Source organism: Phyllostomus discolor, chromosome Y (assembly GCF_004126475.2).
Source record: "Phyllostomus discolor isolate MPI-MPIP mPhyDis1 chromosome Y, mPhyDis1.pri.v3, whole genome shotgun sequence".
Classification (NCBI taxonomy): domain Eukaryota; kingdom Metazoa; phylum Chordata; class Mammalia; order Chiroptera; family Phyllostomidae; genus Phyllostomus; species Phyllostomus discolor.
Window position 1 is genome coordinate 3274899 of NC_050199.1, and position 12084 is coordinate 3286982.

Sequence of the window (12084 nt, forward strand, 5' to 3'; positions counted from 1 at the left end):
TTTGCTGCCTTTTGGCATCATCAATAACTTTACTGGAGAGCATTTGCTGCCAGTGCTATCAGACAGAATTGAGACTCAGAACTTGGATACAAAGACTTTATTAACTTTCCCAAGGACCTGGACCTGGCATTACAGTACAGCATCTACAGAAGCTGCTGAGCATTTGCCACAGAACAGTAATTTTGAACATTTTTCATCTCATGACACTCATAAACTAATTACTAAAACTCTGCAGCACACCAAAAAATATAATTTTTGCTGCTTTGACCAAAAGTAGGCGTAATTTTGATTCATTCTTACTAGATAGCTATTGTGTTGGCTGTTTTGTTTTTTCTTTCTTGTTGAACAGTCTAAGGGAAAAGGGGTCAGTGCCCCTAACTGAAGAAACAAGTATTGCATGTGCTAAAAATTCTTGTGGTGCACCACCAGTTGGAAATCACTGGTCTAGAAGGAATTCTTGCATTCCCAAGTGCACGCCCCTGGGTCATTTCTCATCACACAGAGGATCCTTGGGGAGATGCTCTAACTTCGTGCCGAGAGAGCAAAGATGGGAAGGTGAGGACACAATTCTGAAGCATACAAAATGTAGAGTGGAGGACACGGGGTTGACCCCCTCTCGCAGGCCATTCCCCTCTCACAGGTCTCCCTGGATTTTGGGAATGGATTCGGCCTCATTCGAGTTTCGGGACCCGCTGGCGATATGGATTTCGATTGTGCTGGCATCGGAACCTGGAAGGGGAATGAGAAGAGGGTTGTGCTGGTGTCCATGGTGTGGAAGGTGTTTCACATGCCTCCCAAGTGTCACACTCATGAGGGCAACCACGGTGCACGTTCGTGGTTGTTTGGCCACCTGCGTGCAACTCCCAGAGGCACCCAGAGAGAGAGACTGCCCCTTGGCAAAGTAAGACGTCTTTTTAAGGACAATGGCACATAGTGTCAGGAGTTGGAGGTGGGGCGTGGGATATCAGGGGGTTAAAAGGAAATGCCCTTCCTGCTAAGAGTCATCCTGGAGGGCTGTGTGATCGTTCTGGGAGGACGCCCTCCTTCAGAAGCTGGGGGACTCCTCCTCCATTCCACAAGTACCCAGCTGGGAGCCAGGTTCTGGGCTGTGCCTGAGAACACACAGATGGAGGCCACAACGCACGGTGCCTTTTCCAGCTGCTCCTGGGACAAGTGACTGCCCTTTGTGGAAATCACCAGCATCCCCACGCCCTCCACCCAGGGGCCTGGCTGCCCACAGCAGCCTCCCTTTGTGTCCCTCGGGGACCCTGTCCTCCTTTTGTCTTCCTGCCCAAGCTGACCCCTGCCTCGGGCCATTGCACATCTGGTTTTCTGCCTGCAAAACTCTTCCCCAGGTGTTCTCATGGCTCTGTCCTACACTTTACCCTGGTTTCAAGTCCCGTGTTACCTCATTTTCAGGGACGCGTCCAGGCCACCTTGCCTAAAGCCACCCACCCTCCTGACCATTTCTCTTCATGGCCTCCTCAGCGCCTGGAGTAGAATACAGTTGTGTCTTTTCTTCTCTGTCCATTCCGGTAGAATGGAGCATCCCAGTGCCTGTCACAGTCCTACCAGGGGTGCCTCAAGTGACACTCGGCACACAGTAGGTGCCCAAGAAACACATATTGAGTGGATCGGTACAGTCAGGTAGGTGGCTTCACGTCCACAAGACGCAGCCTTAATCTGCAACCTTGCGGCACGGAGACTGATGAGGAATACAGGAAGGCAGGACAAGCAGAATTTAAAAAGACACCAGCAGGCTTTGGGAGGACGCTTCAGGGGGAAAAGATACATTGGAGAGAGGCGTGGAAAGATACATTGTGGCGATAGATGCACGTGCTTGGAAATGTGTGCGGGCACCGGAGTACCAGGAGAAGGAGACGCTCTTGCCAAGCACACGAACGGGGCATACGACATGCACAAGGGCGGGTGGAGAGCGCGTGGGGAGCTCGTGGGGAGACTGGGAACGGAGCTCCTGGCATCTGGTGGGTGGGGCTACCGGGGCGGGGCGCTGCTCCACAGCCTGCAGCTCCCAGGAAGCCCCACCGCAGAGCGTCCCGCAACTCTCCGTGGCCGCGGTGCTGAGGGGCTGCCGGCTCTGAAGGCGAGGGGTTCAGCAGAGAACTCAGGGCCATCTCTGCCCAACCCCCGGCGTGCCAGCGGAGGAAAGAAGAGCAGGCTCCAGACCCAGGACCCACTCGACGTCCTCCAACCTTCTAACACTCGGCCTCCCACACTCCTGTTTAGACAACCGGTGGGCAACCACGGAACCGGAGCTTCCAAAGACCTGCTCGCTCGAGGGTCCATTGGCCTCTACGTTGCACACTGTTGTCACATCGCCACGTCCGTTAAAGCCTCGTGGGCGTCCGAGGGGCGCCTTTCAAACCCTTTTTCATCACAAGACGTACGTTGGCCACGAGGAAACCCTACAAGGAACCCTTACACAGAGAGGAGGGAAGGGTCCACTGGCGACAATGTATTTACATCACAATGAGGATGGAAGTGTGAGACTACAATAGTAAGTGTAGCGATGACGGTGACTTCACCCAACACGCCACTCTACAACCCAACCCTGGGGGTCCCCAACAGCCTGCCGCATCTGAACCCCCTCACTTTCTGTGGTTTTCATTGGATGGCAGCACATCAAGGAGATGTGGTTTGCACCAGTGCCCAAGGAGCCGACATGGAGGGATCTGAGGCAGCTGACCGCGCCACCCCGGGGCGGCCCACTTCCCCGGGGAGGGCGGGAGGGCGTTAGTCTGAGCTCCGAACAGTCGCTAGCCAGCCCGCTCAGACGCGTCAGCAGGTGGGTGGGCCCGGGGAGCTGGTGTTTGGCTGCCGAGGCGTTGGAGAATGCAGAGCTACGTGGGAAGTTTGGGATGGGATTGGAATTGTTGTCTGCACACCTGAAGGACCACATTAGGGTTCCGAAAGGCACAATTTCAAGATCACAGCGCTGGTCTTTAAGTGCAAAGAACAGACTCCAAGAGCCCCCACTGCCTCACTGGATTCTCTTCTTCAATGCCTGCCCCCCGCCACGTGACCTCGCTCAGTGAAATCCCCTCCAATCTCCAGAGGTCATGCTGATGCTGCTGCTGCTACGAATCCCAGCAAGTGTGAGTGACAGGCCCCAAGGGGCAACGTACCTCCTATTCAAAACGCCTTCCATTCCGGGGCGGAGGGGGGAGCATTTACAATGAATACAAGGCTACCGTGCTTAATAACTGCACAGACGGCTCCATTAAAAGGGTGACAGGTGCGTTGGGTAAAGAAATGCAAGATCACGTTCAACCATCGGCCGCCCTAACATTCCGTGCACACCCTGAAGTGCGTGACGACCCACGTCGCCGTGCTTGCAAAAGGACTCTGGGGGCGCCCCAGACCGCTCCCCGTGCACCGCCCGCCCCGGCAGCGGGGCCTTACCTGCAGACAGCATGCTCAGGGCCTCGTCGGAAGTGTGCCCGTTGACACGCACCAGCTTCCTGGGAGCGGCACTGTCGCCGCGGGGCGCGCAGGGGTGCTCATGGGTGGGGAAGGCCTGCTCCGCGGGCGAGGGCATCATGGGCTCCCACTGGACCTCGCTCCTGGCAGAGCGCAGGGGCAGGCTGCAGCCGGTCCAGCCGTAGAAGGCCAGAGACAGGAGGAAGCCCTGGGCAGGGTTCAGCATGCTCTGGGAGGGGCGCAGGAAGGGCCGGCAGTGAGAGCGGGCTGGGGCGGGCTTCCCTAAGCCCTGGGCGCGTGCGGAGTGAGTGACAGGTGCCCCCCGGGCCGCCCGCTGGCCGGCCCCACCCGGACCAGCTGGTTTGCACCGAGCAGAGGCTCCTGAGGCAACAAGCGGCTGCAGGAAGCACACCTCACTGGTGTGACACAGGGGGAGGGGGCATTGACCCACGTTGTTTCCGCCTTATCATCTCCTGTGTTTCTGGCCACTATTCACTATTTTTTTCATGCCTGTGTTATTATGTGGTTGTGTTTAGTCTAAGCTCTTAAAGATTTTATTTAGCCCTGGCTGGCATAGCTCAGTGGATTGAGCTCGGGCTGCGAACCAAAGCATCGCAGGTTCGATTCCCAGTCAGGGCACATGCCTGGGTTGCAGGCCACGGCCCCCAGCAACCGCACATGGATGTTTCTCTCTCTCTCTCTCTCCCTCACTTCCCTCTCTAAAAATAAATAAATAAAATCTTTTAAAAATATTTTAAAAACTGAATTCAACAAACTGTGCTCAGACAACTGGATAGCTACACACAAAAAGAGTCAAGGTGAACTTTTCCTCATTGACACACAAAAACCAATTCAAAATGGATCACGGACCTCATTCCAAGTGCTCTGACCATAAAACCCTTAGAAGGAAACCAGGTATCAATCTTTGTGACCTTGGGTTTCTTCCATGACAGCAAAATCACAAGAAGCCAAAAAAAAAAAAAAAGGGAGGGGGGATTTTATCCAAATGAAAACCTTTTGTGCTTCCAAGGACGCCATCAACTAAGTAGAAAGACACCTCACTGAAGAGGAGAAAATATTTGTGCATCATATGTATAATAAGGTACTTGAATCTAGAATATATATAAAGTCGTTCTCCAGCTCAATAATGAAAAGACCAATGGCCTGATTGAAAACGAGCAGAGGAAGTGAGTGGACATTTCTCCAGAGGAGGCCCCCTGGTGGCCATCGGGGCATGAGCAGGTGCTCGGTGTCATTAGCCAGCGGGGAAATCAAAACCACGTTGAGATGCCACTTCGCGTCCGCCAGGATGGCTAAACATGGTCACCACCCAACAAATACCCAGGAAATGACAAGCGTTGTTGGCACAGGTGTGGAGAAAGTGGAACCTGCACGCATCGCTGATGAGAATGGGAAGTCGTGGGCCTCTTTGGAAAGCCATTCGGCCACACGTTACAAGGTGATACATAGTTACTGTGCGACGGGGGAACTTCCCTCCTCCCTACACACCCCTGAGTCTGTGATGAAAACTCTTGGTTACAAATGTCTGTTGCAGCCTTGTCCCTCAGAGCCAACAGCGGGAACATCCCACATGCCCATCAGCTGACCCATGGAGAACGTGCCATATTCCCTTCCGTGGAATATTACTCAGCAATGAACAGGAACGGGGTCCTGACACGGGCGACGCCACGGGTAAGCCTCGGAAACCTGAGGCTAAGCTTTAAGAAGCTGGATTCTATTTATGGGCAAACCTGGAGATAGTCGGCGCAGGGGGAGGGGCAGGGGAGCATGGGCAGTGGTGGTCACACGATTCTGCTCATGCAGGAAAAGGGGATGAATCTTACAGATTTAAATGGCTGGACCTTACAAAGCTATATTGGCAAGCAGGGCCCAACCAAGGGGATCGAAATGGACTGTGAACTTGGTGAGGGTCAAAAGCATCCCGGATGGGTAGCCAGGCCCCGGACGCTTGCCTGCACACCCCCTGCCCCCCGCTGTTGTGCACGATTGTGTCTCCTCAGCATCCCTTGTGCACCCCAGCCACGGTCACGGCTCCTGGCTGCCCAGAGCCTGCTGCCTGCCAGGCGCCCCGTTATTGACCACTGGCCCCCACCCCCATCACTACGTTCCCTCCACGGTACCCTCCTGAGGTGGGCGCAGCTTCACCACGGAGAGCCCCGCAGCCCAGGGAGTATAGGAATCCGCGGCGCACGGGGAGCGCGCACGGCCTCTAACCACCGCAGGGAGGCGCTACCCACTGTGTGAGGCCCCGCCCCAGGCCGCCCCCGCACCCCGGCATTCTCGGGGTCCGTCCTGGGCATAGGCACTGTTTTCCTTGAGCCTTCAGAGTCCGTCAACATTTTGCTACCCTCACGCCCGTTCTTTCCCACTATTTGTCCAGTTCCAAACATGTCATGTACTGGATCCTGTGTGTTCAGGATGTTTAAGAGCCTCGCTATTTGGGTTCTGCCTTCGGCCTTTTCTAAAAACAGCAGCGGTCGCGCTGGGGTCAGGGGCCCGCAAACAGGGGTGTCCGGGGGCCCCCACAGAGCAGGGCGCCAGCCCGGGCAGCAGCAGGCCCCGCCGGCGCGTGCCTACCTCAGCCCCGACGACCTCCGGATCACCAGGTAGGCGTCCACCGCGTAGCAGAACAGCCACCAGAAGCAGGCACTGTAGAGCACCTGGATCCACACCTGTGGGCGTGGGGCGGCGGCGTCAGAGCTCCGGGGACCGCGCCGCAGGTGGTCCCGACGCCACCGAGTGAAATGCGCGGGGGGTGGCCCTCCCTCCGGCGTCAGGGGGCCGCGGGTGGCAGCCTCGCACCCAGGTGGGCAGTGCGGAACCTGGGGCTGCACGTGGCTGGGACGGACAGGTACGTGCATCCGTCCGGGCCGACGCACACGCTGGGGGGGCGGGGGTTCCACACAGCGTAATATACCCAATAAATCAACACTTTTTTTTTTTGTGCCAGCTGCTTCTGAGGGTGGCTGGATCTAAGGGAAGGACTGTAGGGCTGGGGAGGGACAAACCACACTATTGCCCCCAGCCGGCCCCCCCCCCCCCCCAGGGCTCCGGATGCTCAGTTCTGGAGAGGCAGCTGGGTCCCGGATTTGCGTTTTTAACAAACTCCGGTGCTTCGGTTGTGGTTGGTGGCTGCGATGGGGGATGAGAGGGACCCCTCTCGGAGGAGCCCAGCAGGCGCACAGGGAGGGGGGACCCGGCAAACCATGGTGTGGGGGGGGGGGGGCTCACTCACTGCGCTCCCCACGCAGAAGACGGCTGGCCAAATGTCCGTCCTGTTTCCGTTTTCTCTGGAGATGTTTCCCACGAAGTCGGGGAAGCCTAACCACACGGCAGCCCGCACCACGATACCTGGGCGAGAATTCGGTGCGGGAATTCCTTGGTATCTGGTCCTAAGTCACGTCCAAAGCTGACTTCTTACTCATTTTTAAAAAAGGTACATGGATGCATGGATACATTGATTAATTAACTGATTGGTTAGTAGAGAGACAGAAAAAAGGGAGGGAGGAGAAGCAACACACTTGTTGTTCTGTGTGCAGAAAGAGAAAAATAAGAGGCAGTTACTCAGAAAATGACCCCTGTACTGACAAAGCTGGGCCTTCAGCAGCGATTATATAAATAACAGTACTTCTCAGCGACATTTTCAATGTCCATGTTAGCTCAGTGCTTTCACTCCTCAGCGAGGATTTGCTCATTGATTTGAGGGAGAGAGAGAGACAGGAGGGGGGTGGGGAGAAAGAGAGAAACACCAGTGTGTGAGAGAAAGTTTGGTCGGTCCCCTTCCGCTTGTGCTCTGATGGGTGATCGAACCCGCAACCCAAGTTAAAGGCTCTGACAGGGAATCGAACCCACAACCTTTTGGTGTGTGGCATGGTGCTCCCTCCCACTGATGAGCCATCTGGCCAGGGCCACGTTAATTCGTATTCACGCACAAAAGAATGATGGAGAAAGCACACTTTTGAAGTTGAAAAAGACACTTGATTTGTCCTTTGAAAAAACACGTTTAAGATTTTCACAAATTATCGGTTGAAAATTTCCTTCTGACGCTTGTTTTTGTGAGTTTTTTTCCCTGTTAAACCCAGATCTCTAATTCTCCTCAAAACACTGTACACCCTTAAAGTACAGAACAAGGTTCTTGGTTCAGTAACACAACACTTGTGTTTAAGCATACACTCCCTACAGTACTTTGTGTTAAAGTATAAACTAGGTGTAATACTTGTGTTAAAGTATACACTAGGTGTAATAATCATGGTGAAGTATACACTGGCTATAATACTTTGTGTTAAAGCATACACTAGCAGCCCTGGCTGGTGTAGCTCAGTGGACTGAGCGTGGGCTGGGAACCAAAGTGTCCCAGGTTCAATTCCCAGCCAGGGTACATTCCTGGGTTGCAGGCCATAACCCCCAGCAACCGTACATTGATGTTTCTCTATCTCTATCTCTATCTCCCTTCCTTCCCTCCCTAAAAACAAATAAATAAAATCTTTTAAAAAAGCATACACTAGCTACAATATTTTCTGTTAAAGTATCAACTAGGTATAATAATCATGGTAACGTATACATTAGCTACAATACTTTCTGTTAAAGCAGGTGCTAGTTACAATACCTTGTGTTAAAGCATGCACTAGCTACAACTCTTTGTGTTAAAGGAGGTGTTAGCTACAATTCCTTGATTAAAGTATACAGTGGGCACAATACTATGTCTTAAAGTGGGTACTAGTTACAATACTTTGTGTTAAAGCATGCCCTAGCTACAACTCTTTGTGTTCAAGGAGACGCTAGCTACAATTCTTTGTATTAAAGTATACAGTGGGTACAATACTATGTGTTAAGGCAGGCGCTAGCTATAATACTTGCCTTAAAGCCTACGGCAGGTACCCTATTCTGTTCACACGTGCACTGGTTACAATACCTGGTTTTAGGCATGCACCCGGTGAGAGTCTGCTGCAAGGGACCTGTCACACGGCACAAAGGCATACACCAGGGACTCGTGACCACCAGTAGACAGTGTGATACACTAGTGCACATATACCGTGCAATGCACTCAATACACCCTACAGGACACACCGCTAAGTGTGAACTGCACAGCTACCCACACCCAAGGGCAATGGGTCTTCTCACGATCAACACACTGCTCCCCAAAAACAAAGTTTGCGTTCTCTAGCAAAAAAAAAGAGAGTGCTTTCGGCGTGTAGCACCCCTCGGCGCCCAGTGAACGCCCTGGGAGACAGGCGTCCACATTTCTTGTTTTTCAGTGGCAGCTTCCGGTCACCCAGCTTCTGTGACTTCCGCCTCTGCTCATGTCCCCACATTTCCCACCTCCCTTCTGGGAGGGTGAAAGGATATGCACGTGTTCTTTCTGGAGGTGCAAGAATATGCAAATATCACCTCACCGGCCCGCGGAAGAACTTTGAGTGCATCTTGATTTCTACGGGTCCCAATTACAGGGATGACATCACCAGTAAGGAAGGTGTCCAGAGTGGCTTAGTAGATAGAATGGGGCAGGAAACCAATATGGGATGTAATCCCCGCAGCAAACCGACTGCAACAGGAAGTCACTGTTGCTTCCTGTCCTGCTCCCTCACGTCTCAGAAAGTGACGCCTGTTGCATGGCATTGATTTGTGGTCCAGGTTCTTGAGTGCCTCCCATCACATGGGCAAGAATGGGGGGCCTGGGGCCTGGGGCATGCGCACACCTGTGCCCAGGTACCTCTTCAAGGTGCGGAACAAGCCTCGGCCCTCACCTCAGGTCCTGGAGGTGGGGGCCAGTTCAAATACTGTCCACTGCCTTTGCTTCAAGAGCAAACATTGCTCTGGCTGGCGTAGCTCAGTGGGTTGAGCGCGGGCTGCGAACCAAAGTGTCGCAGGTTCGATTCCCAGTCAGGGCACATGCTCGGGTTGCAGGCCACGGCCCCCAGCCACCGCACATGGATGTTTCTCTCTCTCTCTCTTTCTCTCTCTCTCTCTCTCTCGCTCCCTGCCTTCCCTCTCTAAAAATAAATAAATAAAATCTTTTTTTAAAAAAGAGCAAACATTACTAGCTGTGGCCGCGTAGCTCCCTTGGTTACGGCGGCATCCCTCGGTGCCAAGGTTGTGGGTTTGACTCTCAGTCAGGACACGTGCAAGACTCAAGCAGTGAATGCAAAAAATAAGTGGAACCACAAATCTGTGTTTCTCTTTCTCCAGCTTCCTCTCTCTCTCTGAAATCAATCAATCAATTAAAAAGAAGTTTAACATAAACATTACTGCCCTGACCGGTGTAGCTCACTTGGTGGTGTCTTCCTGCAAAGCCAAAAGACCACCAGTTTGATTCCCGGTCAGGGCACACGCCTGGGGTGCAGGTTTGGTCCCCGGTCGGGGCATACAAGAGGCCACTGATGGATGTTTCTGCCTCACATCGATGTCTCTCTCCCTCTCTCTCTCCCTGTCTTCCCCTCTCTCTAAAAATAAATAAATACTCTTTTTTTAAAGCAAACATTACTGAAAAGTATGATTCCAAAATGGTTAGAACCTATCAGCCAAATTGCAAAGGGTGGACAAGTATATGAATCCTGATTCAAACAAGTCCACTGTAAAATTACATTTATAACACAACTGAAAAACAACAACATTTATAAGACCACTGAACATGCACCAATGATACTAAGGAATTGCTTTGGATTATTTTAAAGGTGATAACCATATTCGTGTTCTCTATGTTTGTGGAATCTTATCTTCTAGAGCGGTATTCGGAGATTTGTGTGAGTGAAATGATAGACATTCTGGGATTTGCTTCCAGTCAACGCAGTGGGGAGCAGGGTGGGGGGAGGTTCATTATACCATGCCCCCACATTTCTATCCACTGGAAATTTCCCAAGAACAGAAGTTAAACCAAACAGCCAGCAACATCTAGCATGCGGTCTCTAGAAAGTGCTGTGTTATAAAGGCGCAGGCCAAGGTTAAAGCAGCATTGGTACGGCTTCTGGACGGGCCGGTCCGTACATGTCTGAGGGTCTGGGGGCCACCCTTTCTCTGTCAACCTTGACCTCCGCCCTAGTAGGGCCCTAGGAGGGCCCTGGACCACGGGCAGCGCCCACACCCACCCGGGTATGTTCCCATGAAAGTCCCCTTATGGCCACTGGCATCGGAATTTCATGGCATAGTGACATGCCGAGAAATAGTATTCTTTTTTATTTTATTTTATTTTTTTAAAGATTTTATTTATTTATTTTTAGGGAGGGAAGAGGGGGGGAGAGAGAGAGAGAGAGAGAGAGAGAGAGATAAACATCAATGTGCAGTTGCTGGGGGTTATGGCCTGCAACCCAGGCATGTACCCTGGCTGGGAATCGAACCTGGGACACTTTGGTTCCCAGCCCGTGCTCAATCCACTGAGCTATGCCAGCCAGGGCTCTTTTTTATTTTAAAAAAGCATTGGAAAGTGTAAAGCCATTCTCAGTTCACGGTCCAGAGAGAAGAAGCAGCAGGCAGAATTTTGTCCTGCATCTGCTCCAGGGGCGTCTAAGACCCAAACCTGGGACAGGAAAAAGTCCACACACAAGGAACCGGTTTATCTCTCCCCGGTGGCATACAATGACGCCTCCATTCTATTGTCTGGGTTTGCCTTCACTGCCCCAAAGTTTCTCTAGCAAACTTCCGATAACCCGCACACTCCGCTGGTTTCTTAGAGACCAAGGTCCCTTGGGCACCACTTGTATGGACCGACCTTTCGTGTGGCAGACTCTGCCTCCTAGTCCTCCAGCCCGCTCCCTGGGAAACCGGCGCTCCCTTCTCGGTTCTGCGAGCGCCCAGACGCCCTGCCCACCCGCGGGCCGCGCGCCCGCACCCACGCACCGAGCACACCGCCACCCGCGGGCCGCGCCTTCTGAGGCAGCTCTTAGCAGGTCTCCAAACACCGGCCGCGCGCCCCTAACCGTGCGCGGGGCCGTGCGCCCTTACCCAGGCAGCCGAGCACGTCGCAGGCGATGGCGACGCGCAGGATCCGGGTGGATGCCGGGGCGCGGGCCGAAGCGGGCGGGGAGGCCAAGGGCGCTCCGGAGCCCGCGCGCCGAGGCCCCGGCAGCAGCTGCAGGAGGCCGAGCACCAGGCGGAGCGCCCCGCTGCCCAGGCACAGCGCGTGGAACGCCCGCGGCTGGAAGCTCAGCATGAGCTGTGTGGCGGCGTCCCGCGTGGGGCAGCAAAAAGTCCCGAGGCGCGGGGAGGCCATAAGAACCTGTGTTCGAGGACCGGGCCCAGGTCTGCCGGGACCCCGCCGGCGGGCCTGGGTCACGCGCTGGGCGGGCCGGGCGGGGGGCGTCATGTGCTCGGGGCCTCTCCCTCCACCCCCTGCCCCAGGCCCCGAGCTGGCAGCAAAGGCGCCGCGCTCGGTGGGGGCTGTGCGCCCTTTACAACGCCACGAGGCCTCACGAGGGCGATGCCTGGCTGGGAGCGGGGGTGGGAGGGGGTGGAGGAGGGGGAGGGGAAGCGCCAGAGGCCGGCGGGTCAGCTTTCTCCCGCTTCAGCCAGCCTCCCCAGGGGCCTCTCTCTCCAGAATCCGCAGCCCCGCGCAGACCGACCTCCCAGAAACGCCTGCCTCGCGCGCCAGGTCTTTCCCGAGCGCAACTCGGGCATCCCCAGTTCTGGTGC

At 54.3% G+C, this 12084-nt stretch overlaps 1 protein-coding gene across 1 annotated transcript; it reads right to left on the reverse strand.

Moving 5' to 3' along the window:
• Positions 1–363: 363 nt before the first annotated feature.
• Positions 364–11870, reverse strand: GPR143 (G protein-coupled receptor 143). Its single transcript, XM_036017254.1, has 5 exons — positions 11398–11870; positions 6698–6813; positions 6040–6134; positions 3424–3857; positions 364–729 (listed from the first exon to the last, which is right to left on the reverse strand). The coding sequence occupies exons 1-5, from the start codon at positions 11756–11758 to the stop codon at positions 635–637; spliced, it is 1101 nt and encodes a 366-aa protein (XP_035873147.1). The 5' UTR covers positions 11759–11870; the 3' UTR covers positions 364–634.
• Between the last annotated feature and the right edge of the window lie 214 nt (positions 11871–12084).

Bases quoted from the DNA above. Each gene is read 5' to 3' on its own strand.
- GPR143 (XM_036017254.1), bottom strand. From the start codon at position 11,758: ATGACGCCCCCCGCCCGGCCCGCCCAGCGCGTGACCCAGGCCCGCCGG. The intron at 6,135-6,697 runs GTGAGTGAGCCC...CCACGCCCACAG, and splicing joins TCTTCTGCGTGGGGAGCGCA to GTGTGGATCCAGGTGCTCTA. The intron at 730-3,423 runs GTAAGGCCCCGC...TTCCCCTTCCAG, and splicing joins CCTGAGCATGCTGTCTGCAG to GTTCCGATGCCAGCACAATC.